General features: G+C 45.5%; 2 protein-coding genes across 8 annotated transcripts in view; one reads left to right on the forward strand and one right to left on the reverse strand.

The window, feature by feature from the left end:
- The window catches only part of BLVRA (biliverdin reductase A), a 68617-nt gene extending 53522 nt beyond the window's left edge, over positions 1-15095 (reverse strand). The window contains exons 1-2 of one of the 5 annotated variants that reach the window (XM_069730176.1): positions 14980-15048; positions 11855-11941 (exon numbers count right to left, since the gene is read on the reverse strand). In XM_069730176.1, the coding sequence (XP_069586277.1) occupies positions 11855-11881 (27 nt within the window). In that variant the 5' untranslated portion in view covers positions 11882-11941; positions 14980-15048. Of the gene's footprint in view, positions 1-11854; positions 11942-14737 lie in introns of all 5 variants that reach the window. The other 4 variants (XM_069730181.1, XM_069730178.1, XM_069730177.1 and 1 more) reach the window with 4 other exon arrangements.
- A 196-nt stretch (positions 15096-15291) lies between these two features.
- Positions 15292-18391, forward strand: part of COA1 (cytochrome c oxidase assembly factor 1) — a 152339-nt gene continuing 149239 nt past the window's right edge. For 2 of the 3 annotated variants that reach the window (XM_069730184.1, XM_069730183.1), the window contains exon 1: positions 15303-15453. The gene's annotated coding sequence lies outside the window, so the exon portion shown is untranslated. Of the gene's footprint in view, positions 15454-18391 lie in introns of all 3 variants that reach the window. The other variant, XM_069730185.1, reaches the window with a different exon arrangement.

An 18391-nucleotide genomic window follows, 5' to 3' on the forward strand; every position in this document is an offset into this window, starting at 1 on the left:
CCATTCATTCTTTCATGTACCCTGATCAGTCGTCCTGGCCCCTTTGCAGAGAAACAGCCCCAAAGCATGATGTTTCCACCACCATGCTTTACAGTAGGTATGGTGTTTGATGGATGCAATTCAGTATTCTTTTTCCTCCAAACACGACAAGTTGTGTTTCTACCAAACAGTTCCAGTTTGGTTTCATCAGACCATAGGACATTCTCCCAAAACTCCTCTGGATCATCCAAATGCTCTCTAGCAATCTTCAGACGGGCCCGGACATGTACTGGCTTAAGCAGTGGGACACGTCTGGCACTGCAGGATCTGAGTCCATGGTGGCGTAGTGTGTTACTTATGGTAGGCCTTGTTACATTGGTCCCAGCTCTCTGCAGTTCATTCACTAGGTCCCCCCGCGTGGTTCTGGGATTTTTGCTCACCGTTCTTGTGATCATTCTGACCCCACGGGGTGGGATTTTGCGTGGAGCCCCAGATCGAGGGAGATTATCAGTGGTCTTGTATGTCTTCCATTTTCTAATTATTGCTCCCACTGTTGATTTCTTCACTCCAAGCTGGTTGGCTATTGCAGATTCAGTCTTCCCGGCCTGGTGCAGGGCTACAATTTTGTTTCTGGTGTCCTTTGACAGCTCTTTGGTCTTCACCATAGTGGAGTTTGGAGTCAGACTGTTTGAGGGTGTGCACAGGTGTCTTTTTATACTGATAACAAGTTTAAACAGGTGCCATTACTACAGGTAATGAGTGGAGGAAAGAGGAGACTCTTAAAGAAGAAGTTACAGATCTGTGAGAGCCAGAAATCTTGATTGTTTGTTTCTGACCAAATACTTATTTTCCACCATAATATGCAAAAAAAATGATAAAAAAACAGACAATGTGATTTTCTGGATTTTTTTTTTCTCAGTTTGTCTCCCATAGTTGAGGTCTACCTATGATGTAAATTACAGACGCCTCTCATCTTTTTAAGTGGTGGAACTTGCACTATTGCTGACTGACTAAATACTTTTTTGCCCCACTGTATATACACGCTATATACAATCAGGTGCATCATTACATCTCTTGCCTCCTTTGTGTAGTGGGCCCATCCATCTATTGGATGACATTTTCATTGACCTAATAAAGTTATGAATTTTTACATTATTGGTTCCTTATGTACAATTTTTTTCTCAGTGTATTTATAAAGTTATTTAACTTCTTATGCAGCTATATTCTACATATATGGAGCTGAATTATGAAAACTTTTATGCCAGAAAAGTGGACGGGACTTGCGCAAAAAAGTTGCAGCTTTTGGGTTGAGCTGTGGAGGAGCCGGATCATGGCCATGTCTGCCCATCAAAGATGACAATGCTTTGTATGCCAGAAATGCTAGCTTGGTCTAGGTTTGGAGTGCACAGAGGCGCAAGCCACTCAGGAGGGGTGACAAATTCATTAATTGGCATGTGCCTTTTAATGAATTTGGCGCTATGCCAGTCTTCTGAATCTTCTGTATTAATCCCAATCCAATAACATACTCCACACCCCATCAGTATTTTGAACCAGTGTTTTTATCATGGGGGTCTGCTGCATCCTTCAGTATATTAGAATAGTGATTAGGTATTTATAAGGGACTCACAAGATAATGAGGACCCCCTCCAACCACCGTCAGAGCTCTTGTCCATGGCGCACAGTTGTCCACTTTTCTCCTAGATTATTGGTCAGCAGGGATGTACAGTGGAGCAGAGGATCAGGTGATGTCAAAGGGAAACGTGGAAACAATCATGCACGAGTCTCTATGGAATTATATACAGCTAGTGGGTGAAAATGAAAGCACCATGTACCAAAACTGCCGACATAGGCTCTTTTTTTAATCAGCAACTGAGTGATGACCAAAACAACATGGCTGGTGAAGATAAAGAAAAGTATTCGACACACCCTGAAACATATCGCTTTAACCTTATCCATTTAGTTTTCACATCTTAAACCTAGAAGTGCACAAGGTGTTCATACACTTAAAGAACACACATTTGGCATATTCACTTTCATGCTGTATTAAAGGCATGTGTTCTAGATATCTATTAAGCCTGGCCATTAATTTCTGTAAGTTCTTTATATGCAAGTTTTCAGCCTGGAGGATGTGGGATAAGAACTTATAGGGTTGCCTAAAGGGCAAAATTACCCGGAAGTTGGATTTTTCTGGTTTTGTGAAGGAGTATCCATTTTAATTTAATAAATCAATAGTAAAAATTAAAAATAGGCAACTTTATAATGTGGCTTATCAGAGAAATTTGCTTATTTCACCTCCAGATTAATTTTTCACTGAATTCATGGGGGAAATATGTAGAATGTATATTCAGTGAAGACAGATTTTTAATATTACTGAGATAGGAGATTACGACTGGTGCTTTTAAAATTCTATGGAGCGGAGGAGGAGCTAGAGACAGATACAGACATTCTCCTGCAAGTTCTCCAGAAACAACAGTTACAGTTCTCCATAGAACCTTAGGAGCACCAACTACCATCTACTACGTCAGTTAAGGGAAAATAAGTGTTCACTCAAAAGACTTTGCCTGTCAATTGAGATTGATTGTTTAGCCCAGGATGATAGAGGCACATTTGTCTCATAAGAATATTTCAGCTTCTTATTTTCACGTGTTATATCGATTTATGAAAAAAAAAGTGGCAGTGCTGCAGATCTGCTCGATGGAGGCAATGGCCCTTGCGGCCCAGGAGACCAACATGGCTCTTGTGGAGTGAGCACTAAACTTCTCTAGAGGTCAATATGCTTCACAAATAGGTTTCTTAATCCAGTTGGTTATGGTACTCTTCAAATACTTTCTTCAGTTGTTTTGTCCACAATATTGGATAAAGAGATTCTTTCCTCCCGCACTGTGTCTGTTGGAGATGATGAAGAATAGTTCTCCATACGTCTAACAAATGAAATTCATTTTCTCTGTAGTTTGCTGGATCCTGGAGGGAAAATTATATCCCGAGTAGAGATCTGATGTCACTTTTGGTAAAAAAAAAAATAAAAAAAAATATGGGTCTAAATGGAACACAATTCCATCTTCTGGGATCCTCAGACATGGTTTTCTGATTGATAGAGCCTGTAGTTCACTAACTGTTCTTGCTGTTATGGCTACGTGAAAAGCTGCCTTCCAGGATAGCTTATTTAAATTCACTGAGGCTATTGGCTCAAAAGAAGGCAGAGTTAGACCCTTGAGAACAATATTTAGGTCCCAAGATGGGATTTTGTTAGCCCTTCTTGGGTGTTTCCAGGAAGCTGTGGTCGTGCATCTTTTTATTCACCAATGATTTGCTAAATTCTGATGAAAAAAAAAAAACTTAAGGCTGACACCTGAACTTTGAGGGTACCCGGTTTTAAGCCTCTTTCCAGACCATCCTGTAAGAAATCCAACATTCTTGCTATGTCTGAATGAAACAGATCTGGAGAAAAAAAAAGCCATAACAGGAAATAAAAAGTCTTCCATATTTTCCCATTAGTTATCGGTTTTCTGCTCTTCTACAGAGGGACAGTGGATCTTATGAATTCCATCTTGAATCTTCTATAGGCGATATACTTATCCTCTAGTCTCCTCTGGGTTTCTTTATTAGAAATAAGAGAAAATAATGACCTTTGCCGTGCTCCATCTCTGGCACTTGTGAGAGAACGCCTGACATCTGAAGATCTTGAAGTCCGTATATCAGAACCTCTTGTAACGAGATGTAGGGGAGATTATTCTTAAATTATGTGGAGAGTAGGCAGAGAACTCGATATTTACTCCTTCCCTGATGAATTCCAGGATTATTTGGTCTGAGGAAATTATCTGTCACTGCAAAACAATTTGAGATTCTGCCCCGAACATGCCTGTTGTCATTGTCTATCTTGGCGGTAGCTTTGAAAAATGTTCTTACCACTTCCTCCTTTGGGGTAGCTCCAGCATACAGTCTTCCCCTTCCCTCTGTACTGCAGAGTTTGGGCCTGTGGTGGACGAAAGGATCTTTGCCTCAGGACCTTCGGCTCAAGCAGTGATGTCTTTTTATGAGAGATGCCTTTTCAAATAGTTCATCTAGAGCAGAACTTCCCCTGACGAAGCGGTCTGCTGTACCGCGATACGCGTTGGGATCTCCTTCCTTTCGATCCCGTTCCAGATCTGGCTGCTGGGTTACCATCCTCATTATAGGTGATTTACGGGTAACCGGGTACTTACTGCTCCCCTCTTGCGGGTGCTGCGGCGCACTAGGCTCTTCTGGCATTTAGGTTTGCCTGCGGGCAGTATGGGGGTTGCAGGCATATCAGGCCTGTTTTGGTTATTGTGCTAGTATCTGTACCTTATCAATTCTTTGGCAGAGATTGTAACCTATTTTTCCCACCCCATTTTGGGGTAGTGTGCTGTGCATCCTGTTTCTAGCATCATTACGTGCATCCATACTTTGCCTGGCCTCCGCGGCAGTCACATTCATATTAGGCTATTTATAGCTGGTGGGGTACCCTTCTTGTTTATGCAGCCATTATCTGTACACATGTATATACATTTCGGACGGGTCTGATGGGGGAGATGTTGTTTTTTGTATTTTTTAAATGTTTTTAATTATTGTGTCACCAATAAAGTTGTTCTTTTTTTGATATCTACTATGGGTGGTGTGCAGAATGTTCTTTAGTGGCTTCTTTTTCTTTTGTTGGTACCATATTGCTGTTAGCCACTTCTTTTGCACCCCCACTATTTTATATATTGATGTTTATATAGTGTAGTGCGCCAGCCTTTTTGGGTTAACATCTAGAGCAGACCTGAACATGTATTCACCTTGAAAGGGAATGCAGCAAAGTTTGGCTTTGGATACATCTTCATTGGACATTTTCAGTCAAAGGGCCCGTTTTGTTGTGTTTGATAAGACCAAGTTCCTAGCAGCTACCCTGACCGACTCTTGAGGCATCTGTTAGGAACGCCGTAGCCTTCTGAAGGAGAGGTAAAGACACTAGTACATCTTCTCTGGGAGTGCCCATGCTCTGGTGACTGAAGTTGATTCAACAATCTGAACAAATATCTTGCCACACAGGTGGATGCTACATTTGTTAATTATGCCACCGACGGTTCCCAAGTTTTCTCTCAAAGGGCAATCCATCTTCCGATCCATTTGGTCTTTCAGTACGGAAGAATCCTCAAATGGAGTTGTTTTTCTAGCCACAGTAGCAACGTGGATATCCATCTTGGGAATTTTAGACCAAGCTAGCTCTTCTAACGAAAATCTTCCTTTTAGTCCACCCAGATTAACCAAACGCTTTTCTGGGAACTCCCATTCATTTAAAATTAAATTTTGTATATTGTCATGAACTAGGAACACCATCTTTTTTTATTTCAATCCCCCAAACATTTCACTTGGACTGTTAGGGGCATCTCTTCCTTGACTTCCATTGTATTTCTTACTGCTGTCAGGAGTTCCTCCATGTCTTCAGCAGAAAAATATTTTTTGTTCCCCTGGTCAAAGCTTTGTTGTGTTTAATTTTTCATTCTTCCTCCAGCCAAGCTTCAGAGATGGATGCATAAGTTTCTTCAGAGTCTGAACTCTTCTCTAAACTGATCTTTCTCTTTTTGGTCACAGGAGGTGTGTTATGAATAGGTAATTCAGAACCACAATGGACCTTGAAGTTCAGAGCACACAAGTGACCTGACAAAAACCACAAAACATAGGACGAGCTCTGAGACGTGGGAACTCTGCTGACCGCAATCCCTAAACCTATCAAACCACACTAGAGGTAGCCGTGGATTGCGCCTAATGCTCCCTATGCAACTCGGCACAGCCTGAGAAACTAGCTAGCCTGAAGATAGAAAAATAAGCCTACCTTGCCTCAGAGAAATTCCCCAAAGGAAAAGGCAGCCCCCCACATATAATGACTGTGAGTTAAGATGAAAATACAAACACAGAGATGAAATAGATTTAGCAAAGTGAGGCCCGACTTACTGAATAGACCGAGGATAGGAAAGATAGCTTTGCGGTCAACACAAAAACCTACAAACAACCACGCAGAGGGGCAAAAAGACCCTCCGCACCGACTAACGGTACGGAGGTGCTCCCTCTGCGTCTCAGAGCTTCCAGCAAGCAAGCAAAACCAAAAAAGCAAGCTGGACAGAAAATATAGCAACAAAAGTAACACAAGCAGAACTTAGCTTATGCTGAGCAGACAGGCCACAGGAACGATCCAGGAGGAAGCAAGACCAATACTAGAACATTGACTGGATGCCAGGATCAAAGCACTAGGTGGAGTTAAATAGAGCAGCACCTAACGACTTAACCTCATCACCTGAGGAAGGAAACTCAGAAGCCGCAGTACCACTCGTGACCACAGGAGGGAGCTTGATCACAGAATTCACAACAGAGTTGCTAGAGAACCCGATTGAGAGAAGGTGGTTAGAGAAGCCTGAATTTCGTGACGTACCATCCCCTTAACTCGTGTATTAGAAATGTTTTTTCATCCCTCACAATCTTTTCTGTGCATTCCTAACACAATTCCATTTTATGAGTGCTTTTTATTACAAATGGAACATCTACGGCTCAAAGTTTTAGATCTCGGTTTGGGTGTAGGATCCTTGTCCTCCTGATAGGTAAGAAGGCGGTAATAACCAAATTCTACTGCCCAAAATGAGGCACCTGCCCCAGGATTACTTACTGGGTCCACCCTCGGCTCAGCAGATGCAGATCCTAGAGAAGATGCACCCTCCATGGATATAAGAGATTGATCTTACCTTACCTTCTTGTCAGGGTCACTTACAGGGAAGTGACAGTTACCCAGTGTGTTAGCTATCCTTCGGTTGTGACTCCTTCCCTTCCTGAAGAATCCCCAGCTGATTCCAATGTGGAGGACTCCCTGAACGCATTGGTATCTTCCCGCTGATTCACTGTTTTTCCTGCCAGGAAGGCTGGAAAACGGTCTGCGTTCCACGGTGTAACGCAACCGGAAGTGACATCAATTGAAGGGGACCGGAATGACAAGGAAGTAGGACAGAGGCTGGGGAGCTACGGAAAGATCCCAGCCCACCTCCGATCAGTATTACCCAGAGGCGCAGGAGAACAGAGGGGTCTAGATCCTAGCAACACAGAAGCAGATGAAGAGGAAGGCAGCACAATCAACCTCACTGCTCAGCAGGTATTCTTTGCGCCCCAAAGTCTGCTGACCGCAGAACACCAGGATGAGGATAGGAGGTGGGGAAAGGATATTTAACCTTGGTGTTTCCTGTCTCTATTAGGGCAGGTAGACAATGTCCATAATGTTGTACTGTCGTGGAGGGTGAGGGGAGGAGAAAAAAACAAAAACACAGTAAATAGAGTCATACTCAACTGCATCTGGAAATAAAAATACAACTGACTAAGAATAAAAAAAAAAAAAAAGTCAATGCTACAGAGAAATGTTTACTAAAGAGATCACCCCAGCTTTCTGATCTAATATTGGAAACACCAGGGATGCTGGGGTAGGATGTGGATGCTCATATTGCTGTTCAGCCGGTTTTTCTGATGCAATATGGAGACACCAGCAGTGCTAAGGTAAGAAGAGGCTGCTCACACTGCTGGCCACCCTGTCTTTCTGATCAAATACTGGAGACACCGGCAGTGCTGAGGTAAGAAGAGGCTGCTAACACTGCTGGCCACCCTGTCTTTATGATCCAATACTAGGACAGGGTCCTGTCAGTGTCACAATATGTGGCGATATTAATTCTATAGTGGTTACCTCCCTAGACAAGACAAAATGTGATTAGCCAATTAAAAGTATTTAGAAATGAATTCAATATGAGTTATTTTTTTACTATTCCCAGAGTATCTACTATATAATTGTCTAAGGGTCACTTCCGTTCTTCTGTCTGTCACGGATATTCATTGGTCGCGGCCTCTGTCTGTCATGGAAATCCAAGTCGCTGATTGGTCATGGCAAAACGCCCACAACCATTGCCACGACCAATCAGCGACGGGCACAGTCCACCGGCAAAATGGCTGCTCCTTCCTCCCCGCAGTCAGTGCCCGCTCCATACTCCCCTCCAGTCAGCCCTCACACAGGGTTAATGGCAGCGTTAATGGACCGCAGTGTAACGCACTCCATTAACGCAGCTATCAACCCTGTGTGACCAAATTTTTACTATGGATGCTGCGTATGCAGCATCCATAGTAAAACGATCTAATGTTAAAAATAATAATAAAATAAAAGGTTATTCTCACCCTCCGACGTGCGTGCTGTCCTTGGCAGTGCAAGCGGCAGGTTCCGGTTCCAAAGATGCTATGCGAGAAGGACCTTCCATGACGTCACGGGCATGTGACCGCGACGTCATCACAGGTCCTGCGCTCATACCAACCCTGCGACCGGAAGCTGCCGCGTGCACCGCACACCGGCGCCAGGATTTCAATTGGCCTTCGGATGGTGAGTATATGTTTATTTTTTATTTTAAGTCTTTTTTTAACCACTCATATAGTGCCCACATTGCTATATACTACATGGGCTGTGTTACATACTGCGTGGGCTGCGTTATATACTACATGGCTGCTATGTACTACATGGGCAGTGTTACATACTATGTGGGCAATGTTATATACTTTGTGGGCTGCGTTGTATACTGCATGGCTGCTATATACTACGTGGGCAGTGTTATATACTATGTGGGCAGTGTTATATACTGCTATATACTACGTGGGCAGTGTTATATACTATGTGGGCAATGTTATATACTGCGTGGGCTGTGTTATATACTGTTTGGGCTGTGTTATATACTGCGTGGCCACTGTTATATACTGCGTGGCCTGTATTAACGCATCGGGTATTCAAGAATATGTTGTGGCCTGTGCTATATACTATGTGGCTGCTATATACATAGATATTCTAGAATACCCGATGCGTTAGAATCGGGCCACCATCTAGTACCATTATAATGTTCAAAGATGATAATGGTATACATTGAGAAACACATTGGAAAACTCACACTAAAAAAAAAAAAAAATCTCTCAATGAATATTCTCCATTGTGACAGTAAATTTGCATGTCATATGCAAAGGTCTCTAGTTAGACTGCAGCTGGGGAACTTCTGTAAGGAGAAGTGTACAAATGTGTCCTTAACTCACATACACAGTGGGCAGGGACCCAGCACCAACTACCAACACAACAGGTTCAACAGATAATCACAAGTGGAATGAATCCAATCATGTGGTGCAAGGTGCAGCGTAATAGCAAATACCACATGGTCCTTCCTCGAGGGGTTAAAGAATATTTTATTACTTATGCCTATTTTAAGTGTGCTTAGCAAAGATCTATGTTGTATGAGTTTACTGGAATCCTTGGGCATAACTTATGCTATGAAAAACAGCTGTAGGGCCAAAAGTCAGAAAGACCTCATATGCATTCATTTCTTTTTGCAGATGATCATCCTATTGGTGTTCTTCTGATTTAAAGCCACATTTAATAAGAAGATATGATTTCAGTATAGCATACCGCCATCCGTTCTCTATACCTTTGGAAGCTAATGTAGAATTTGTTTTTTGATGGGTTGCTTAACAGTGCTTGCTTGTAACGTACAGAGATAATTGGTCACCTAGGATTTTTTTTCTGTAATAAAATAATGGTGGGACTTCCAGGGTTAGGAAAGTTGACTCGCTGAAGAGGACGTTCAGGTATGCCTTCTTTATGTTGTATTTCTTAAGATCACACTACAAACGCTCCCTTAGCTCAGTCACTTACTTTTTCACACTCTTTTCATCCAGTATATCTAACTCATTCATAATGTTCATACATCCACACAGTAGCGTAACTTGAAACTGATGGACCCCAATGCGAAAGCTCCAGCGGGGCCCCCAAATATTTTAAATCTTTAAAAGCAATAGTTTTCTATAGGCCAAAGGGACTTTTAGGGCCCCCTAGCTCCAGGGCCCGGGTGCGATTGCAACCCCTGCACCTGTTGTAGTTACTCCCCTGCATCCACAGACAAGTATAGTTATGTATCGTCTCAAGAGTTGGTCATGCAGCCATTATCCGATAAATGCTGGCCAAGGTATGAGCAGTATGTCTTCATTGTCAGGTTCACTTTAAATGGGTATTTGCTAGCATTTTCAATCACTTTGTGATCAATTGGACCCCTTGTTCTGGATCCCTAGCGTCACTCACTTATCCATTTCCCCGTCATACGTCATCCCACAGCTGGAGTACATAAGTAAATAATTTATGCCATGAAGTGCTCAGTTTGGCATGTTTTTCCTCTGCCTTTTTCTTTTTTTCTTTACTTTTCAAAACCTGATGAAATAGATTTAGTAGTGCTAAAGTGTATTAGTAGGATCAGGAAATTTTTCTGAATAGGCTGGTATGTGAGTGTATGAGAAAAAACATTATTTCCGGCCATTATAGAATGACCAAAAATGTATTTTGCATTTTTCCCCTGTGCAGGCTCTCTCTCAAATCAGTGGAGGAAAAAGAACTATATCAGCACATCCATCCAGAATATAAATAAAATCTCTCTCGAATCAGCTCACTCTGATGTAGTGTGAGAATACCTGATATTATGTCTCTTATCCACGGCACAGACAGACACATTTCTGCTCTTCTTTCTCTGTAGAACACAGACAGAAGCAGCATGGAGGACAATACACTGCAGTACTGAGCTGCGCGGCTGTGGATCCAGAGCTGAAGCTCAATCTGCCTGTGTCTGACCATGCTAAATGCTCCATACACCAGCGGGGGCGTGCCATTCAATGTTGCTATCAGAGTACCACTGACAATGGCACTGGTTCAGATAGTGATGATTCTAGATTAACTGATACGTGACAGGAAGATAGCAGGTCCAAGTACTAGTTCAAACTAGGCAGGTTCAGGAAGGCAGAAGAGGTTCAGGTTTTTGGAAACAGGACAGGTGCAGGAACAGGGACTCGACGACCTAAGCAGCTTGCAGACTAACTAAACACTAATGTTGCTCAGGCACCTTTCAACAGGTGAAGGTGCCTTAAGTACTAAGGGTTTCACAGATATTGGCTGGAGACATTAGATGCGTGTGCACTGTCTCTTTTAGAGTCAGTGAGCATGAGAGGCTGGGAGGACATGCGTATGTCAGTGTCCCAGTAGGGGGGAGGGTAGGGGGAAGCAGGGTGCAGTAGGGCCAGCATTACACATGGGTAGCCTTTATCACCCTGTGTAGTTTGTTCCATTTACGGCATATTGCACAAATACAAAAATATAGTTATAGGTGGCTCATCCTTAATCTATCCTCAGTAGGTAATGTAGGATGTAATATGAATGTAGAAAGCATTAATTTGACATTTAATGAATTACGGTATATACTATACTAAACGTAGCAGGGTTATTCCCAAGTGATCACAGGGGGTCAGTGGGTTGTCATGACGGCTGGGGTCTGCTGATGACCCCCGATGCCTGTCATTATGATCCTCTTGTGAACGCCGACCCGTTCAATACCATAAAAAAAAAAAAAAAGAGAAAAAAAAAAGTTTTTAAGAATATGAAACCCCCTCCCTCCCACAAAACTTCAAGTCATCCCCCTTTTTCCCCATTAGAAATAAAACAATTTTTAAAAATTACCCATACTTGGTATCACTGTGTTTGTAAAACTCAGATCAAAAAATAAAATCAATCTGATTGGTAAACAGCATAAGACAAAAAAAAAATTGTCAGAATTACCGTATGTTCTTTTGTCAGCCGCAACATTGCAATAAAATGCGATAAGAGGGGTATGTACCCTGAAATTGTATAAATAAAAAATGTCTACTCAAAAAGAAGTCCTCACACAATCGCATAGATCCTAAAAACTTAAAATGTTAAGGGTCTCAAAAAATGGTGACACAAGTAAATTATTTGGCATCTGCACAACTCGTATAGACCTGGAGAATCTTCATGCCCTCTCAGTTTTACCGTAGGGTTTCTCGCTTTCCAGCGCATCACAGGATAAAATGAAGGAAGTCATTCCAGAGTGGATGGAAAGATAGAAATAATATGGCTCTTGGAAGAAAGGGAGGGAAAAAAAGGAAAAACAAACAAAAGAAAAATAGTAAGGTCGTGAAGGGGTTAAAATTTCTTTTCAGCGATTGTACTACTGATTTATGAAGTTTATTGAAACAGTGAAAATTAAAAAAAAAAAAATTGCTAATCACCATGTATTCTATTTTTATCATAGATGTTTTGTGTATTTTGCTCAGCAAACCTCCCCGAAGTTTAGCAGCAGTTTTGAGCACGGACTGTCTCCATAGGTCACCTACCCACATGCCCAGGCGGCAGCGCAGCTCTCCATTACTGAGGTCATATTACTCCAGGGCAGAACACACAGAACAGGATATCTGGATTTACTGGATTATCTGCAGCTCTATGACCCGCAGCAGCTGGAACGTGGAAAACACGGATTCTGCACACAAATGTTTACAACGTCCCCAAATAAAATGGAATTATAATAACTTCCTATTTTCAATCGTAACATTTAAAACAGATAATCTCATTTTCTTCGGGACAGTATGGAAGTGGCTACTGCTTCTCTTCTCAGGCTGGTGAGGAAGATATAGAAGGGTATTTTTTCTTTGCATTGCACCTCCTGCCATATACCAAGTGTGGTGTGAACGCCGCCCACTACAAAATGCCCTTCAATATGGCACAATGTGAGATTTTCCCCATTCTTCTCATCTGTCCACATAGTTAGTGTGGCAGACCCCGGACTCGTCTGCAGGCTGATGAGGGGAAGATGGGAACATTCCCCAGTTTCGGTGGTGGGCTGTGCTGGGGAGCAGGCTCAGTCTGCATGAGTGTTGGACCATGAACAATTACTGTTTAATCATTTATGGGCACTATCGCTATCAGTCCCATAAATTAATAAATTGTGGGGTAGTGGGCATGTGTGACAAACGCTCCACTTCGGGAGGAGACATGGGAGAATTACTCTTGTGATTGGTCACGTTCCCAGCAGCGGTCTAATCCTTAAGTGAAGTAGAAAGCAGGACTTATCATCAGCCCCTTGGTGGTAAAATAGCAACGTGTAACAGACCTTGCACCTTCCCTTACACCAAATGCCTCACTGTCTCTTCTGCCCCGTATCACATGCCTCACTGTCCCTGCTGCCTCCTCCCTGCACCCGGTGCCTCACCATCCCTGCCGCCTCCTCCCTGCACCCGATGCCTCACCGTCCCTGCCGCCTCTTCCCTGCACCCGATGCCTCACTGTCCCTGCTGCCTCTTCCCTGCACCCGATGCCTCACCGTCCCTGCCGCCTCTTCCCTGCACCCGATGCCTCACTATCCCTGCTGCCTCTTCCCTGCACCCGATGCCTCACCGTCCCTGCCGCCTCCTCCCTGCACCCGGTGCCTCACCGTCCCTGCCGCCTCCTCCCTGCACCCGATGCCTCACCGTCCCTGCCGCCTCTTCCCTGCACCCGATGCCTCACTGTCCCTGCTGCCTCTTCCCTGCACCCGATGCCTCACCGTCCCTGCACCCGATGCCTCACTGTCCCTGCCGCATCTTCCCTGCACCCGATGCCTCACTGTCCCTGCCGCCTCCTCCCTGCACCCGATGCCTCACTGTCCCTGCTGTCTACTCCCTGCACCGGGTGCCTCACTGTCCCTGCTGCCTCCTCCCTGCACCAGGTGCCTCACTGTCCCTGCTGCCTCCTCCCTGCACCCGATGCCTCACTGTCCCTGCTGTCTACTCCCTGCACCGGGTGCCTCACTGTCCCTGCTGCCTACTCCCTGCACCCGGTGCCTCACCGTCCTGCCGCCTCCTCCCTGCACCCGGTGCCTCACTGTCCCTGCTGCCTACTCCCAGCATCCGGTGCCTCACTGTCCCTGCTGTCTCCTCCCTGCACCCAGTGCCTCACTGTCCCTGCTGCCTACTCCCTGCACCCGGTGCCTCACTGTCCCTGCTGCCTACTCCCTGCACCCGGTGCCTCACTGTCCCTGCTGCCTACTCCCTGCACCCGGTGCCTCACTGTCCCTGCTGCCTACTCCCTGCACCCGGTGCCTCACTGTCCCTGCTGCCTACTCCCTGCACTCGGTGCCTCACTGTCTCTTCTGCCCCCGTATCAGATGCATCACTGTCCCCGCTGCCTCCTCCCAGCATCTGCTGCCTCACCCCTTCCCCAGGTGCCCACACAATGTAAGGGGGGCAGAATCTACTATATACTACGGGCTATGGAATCTCCATGTGCCGTCACCTGGTGCCTCCATACTGCAGCTTATTACAAACCATTCTTCCATTAGAGTAATGCTTCTAGTGGAAAGTAGCTCCAGGTTTGTGCCGATGCAGGAAGAAATCTGTGTATAATGGGAAATATAGAGAGAAGGAATTGATCAGAGTGGGGCTGATTTACTGACGTGATCTAATGTTTGCTGCACCCTGAAACCAGCCTAGGAGCGAGGACCGTGCCCGCCAGGCCTGAGGTTACAGAAGGCAGCAGTGGTGCCCGTCTCTATGCCAATCTCAGGCCACGTTCCCACCATTCTGATGTTGCAGAATTTCTGCACCTATTAAGTACAGATTAGATAACTTTTTGTTTTTCATTTGAGTAATTTTATAGTATTTTTTGTATCTTTTTTCTTGGTTTGTCGTGTTTTATATGAAGCCGTTTTGTTTTTTATACAGACGTGTAAATTACATGGGTTTGCGATGTGTTTCTGCGTTTAGTGGAAGTCTCTGGGGAAAATCGCGGGTAGGTCAGTTTATGCTGAGGAAAAAAACAAGCGCGGTGGCAGCGGATTCCTAGAAATTCACTTTGATGGAACTATTTGACACAGAAAATAGACAAATGTCCAAAACTCACCTAAAGCCCAATACCGGGGGCGCGGAGCATGTAATGCCCGGACACGGAGGGTGAGGAATCAGCCACTGGGGACGGGGAGTGTGGCACCGAGAACATGGGGGAGAAAGCTGCAGAACAGGTCTGACACTGGGGCCAAACCCTCAGCCCCTGGAGAAATCCCACCGTGTGACCCCTCAGTGCTCAGCCCCACCCCGGTACCGGGCAGCAGGTCCCGCCTGTGCCGCCGTCCGAGCAGCGCTCACCTCCCTGCACCATCAGCAGCCGCTGTCCAGATAAAGTTCTCGGATGACACTCGGGAGCGCGCACTGGAAGCCAATCCCGTGCATACAGTGCGCGTTCCCGCCAGTCATGTCAGCCCCCAGCTGAGCGACACCAGCACACAAGGAGGGAGAGCTGTGATTGGATAAAGGCGCAATGTCGTCATCACACTGCGCGCACCCAGCCGCCATTTTTCTTTTGGGACGGATAGCGCATAACTTGTTAGTTATACGTCATGTGTTTATCATCTTCGGCATAGAGACGTCTAATAGTGAATCCAGGCTCTGGGATGTGTGAAATCTTCCTGTAGTAGCTAAGGGCGTTGTCGGGAGTGTTGGGAGTGGGCGCTGCCCTGGCATATGCCCTTATCAGCGATGGCCGAGCTGTATTACGTGTAAATAAAGTTGCGACCTTCAAAGAAGCGCCGGGAGCAGCAGCAGCAGAAGCAGCAGCACACAGTGAGTGGCCGTGCGAGGTGCGGCCGGCTATGGGTCCATGCAGCAATGCGGTGTTTCTGCCGCAAATGGCACTTAGGCCGGAGTCACACACACAACAAAAATACGGTCCGTTTTTGATGGCCGAGATACGCAGAAAATCTCCTGAACAGGGATCCGTATTCAATGCGAGGATGAGATTTTTACTCCAAAAATTATCCGTGTGTCATCCGTACGGCAAGATTTTCTCGCCGACTTCCAAATAGGACATACAATGGATCCATGGCCTCAAATATTCATAAAAACACATATACAGTCTATATATATCACATATATATATATATATATATATATATATATATATATATATATATATACACACACATATATTTATATTTCATACAGAGCTAGATAGCAGAAAAGCTGGTAATTCAATTACCGGCTTTTCCTATCTCCTTCACAAACCCGACATGATATGAGACATGTTATAAAGGCACAGATGATTGGCCTCGGGAAGACCAAAACATCCAACACTGCGGAGACACCATCACGTGTTTCTCAACGCAGTGATTCCAGAACACTGCCCCCATCCCTTATGGGAAATATGCAGATGCATGTAAAGAAGCTGCGGAGACACCATCACGTGTTTCTCGACGCAAGCAGTGAATAGCCAGGCCTTTCCCCGGGAAGGAACAACCACGGGAAGGGCAGCATCCTATGAAGGAAAGCCACCTATGCCAAGCATGGTATCCATCCACAGACAGCTGTTTCGGGGTTTTTGCCCCTCATCAGTGTGGCGTAGGAATCTGGCTATTAGGAGCAGTGCCTAGTAAAAAGGCTTTAAAGGCACAGATGATTGGCCTCGGGGAGACCAAAACATCCAACACTGCGGAGACACCATCACGTGTTTCTCAACGCAGTGATTCCAGAACACTGCCCCCATCCCTTATGGGAAATATGCAGATGCATGTAAAGAAGCTGCGGAGACACCATCACGTGTTTCTCGACGCAAGCAGTGAATAGCCAGGCCTTTCCCCGGGAAGGAACAACCACGGGAAGGGCAGCATCCTATGAAGGAAAGCCACCTATGCCAAGCATGGTATCCATCCACAGACAGCTGTTTCGGGGTTTTTGCCCCTCATCAGTGTGGCGTAGGAATCTGGCTATTAGGAGCAGTGCCTAGTAAAAAGGCTTTAAAGGCACAGATGATTGGCCTCGGGGAGACCAAAACATCCAACACTGCGGAGACACCATCACGTGTTTCTCAACGCAGTGATTCCAGAACACTGCCCCCATCCCTTATGGGAAATATGCAGATGCATGTAAAGAAGCTGCGGAGACACCATCACGTGTTTCTCGACGCAAGCAGTGAATAGCCAGGCCTTTCCCCGGGAAGGAACAACCACGGGAAGGGCAGCATCCTATGAAGGAAAGCCACCTATGCCAAGCATGGTATCCATCCACAGACAGCTGTTTCGGGGTTTTTGCCCCTCATCAGTGTGGAGTAGGAATCTGGCTATTAGGAGCAGTGCCTAGTAAAAAGGCTATAAAGGCACAGATGATTGGCCTCGGGGAGACCAAAACATCCAACACTGCGGAGACACCATCACGTGTTTCTCAACGCAGTGATTCCAGAACACTGCCCCCATCCCTTATGGGAAATATGCAGATGCATGTAAAGAAGCTGCGGAGACACCATCACGTGTTTCTCGACGCAAGCAGTGAATAGCCAGGCCTTTCCCCGGGAAGGAATAACCACGGGAAGGGCAGCATCCTATGAAGGAAAGCCACCTATGCCAAGCATGGTATCCATCCACAGACAGCTGTTTCGGGGTTTTTGCCCCTCATCAGTGTGGAGTAGGAATCTGGCTATTAGGAGCAGTGCCTAGTAAAAAGGCTATAAAGGCACAGATGATTGGCCTCGGGGAGACCAAAACATCCAACACTGCGGAGACACCATCACGTGTTTCTCAACGCAGTGATTCCAGAACACTGCCCCCATCCCTTATGGGAAATATGCAGATACATGTAAAGAAGCTGCGGAGACACCATCACGTGTTTCTCGACGCAAGCAGTGAATAGCCAGGCCTTTCCCCGGGAAGGAACAACCACGGGAAGGGCAGCATCCTATGAAGGAAAGCCACCTATGCCAAGCATGGTATCCATCCACAGACAGCTGTTTCGGGGTTTTTGCCCCTCATCAGTGTGGAGTAGGAATCTGGCTATTAGGAGCAGTGCCTAGTAAAAAGGCTATAAAGGCACAGATGATTGGCCTCGGGGAGACCAAAACATCCAACACTGCGGAGACACCATCACGTGTTTCTCAACGCAGTGATTCCAGAACACTGCCCCCATCCCTTATGGGAAATATGCAGATGCATGTAAAGAAGCTGCGGAGACACCATCACGTGTTTCTCGACGCAAGCAGTGAATAGCCAGGCCTTTCCCCGGGAAGGAATAACCACGGGAAGGGCAGCATCCTATGAAGGAAAGCCACCTATGCCAAGCATGGTATCCATCCACAGACAGCTGTTTCGGGGTTTTTGCCCCTCATCAGTGTGGAGTAGGAATCTGGCTATTAGGAGCAGTGCCTAGTAAAAAGGCTATAAAGGCACAGATGATTGGCCTCGGGGAGACCAAAACATCCAACACTGCGGAGACACCATCACATGTTTCTCAACGCAGTGATTCCAGAACACTGCCCCCATCCCTTATGGGAAATATGCAGATGCATGTAAAGAAGCTGCGGAGACACCATCACGTGTTTCTCGACGCAAGCAGTGAATAGCCAGGCCTTTCCCCGGGAAGGAACAACCACGGGAAGGGCAGCATCCTATGAAGGAAAGCCACCTATGCCAAGCATGGTATCCATCCACAGACAGTTGTTTCGGGGTTTTTGCCCCTCATCAGTGTGGAGTAGAAATCTGGCTATTAGGAGCAGTGCCTAGTAAAAAGGCTATAA

The sequence above is a fragment of the Ranitomeya imitator genome, chromosome 6 (genome assembly GCF_032444005.1).
Source record: "Ranitomeya imitator isolate aRanImi1 chromosome 6, aRanImi1.pri, whole genome shotgun sequence".
NCBI classification, from domain to species: domain Eukaryota; kingdom Metazoa; phylum Chordata; class Amphibia; order Anura; family Dendrobatidae; genus Ranitomeya; species Ranitomeya imitator.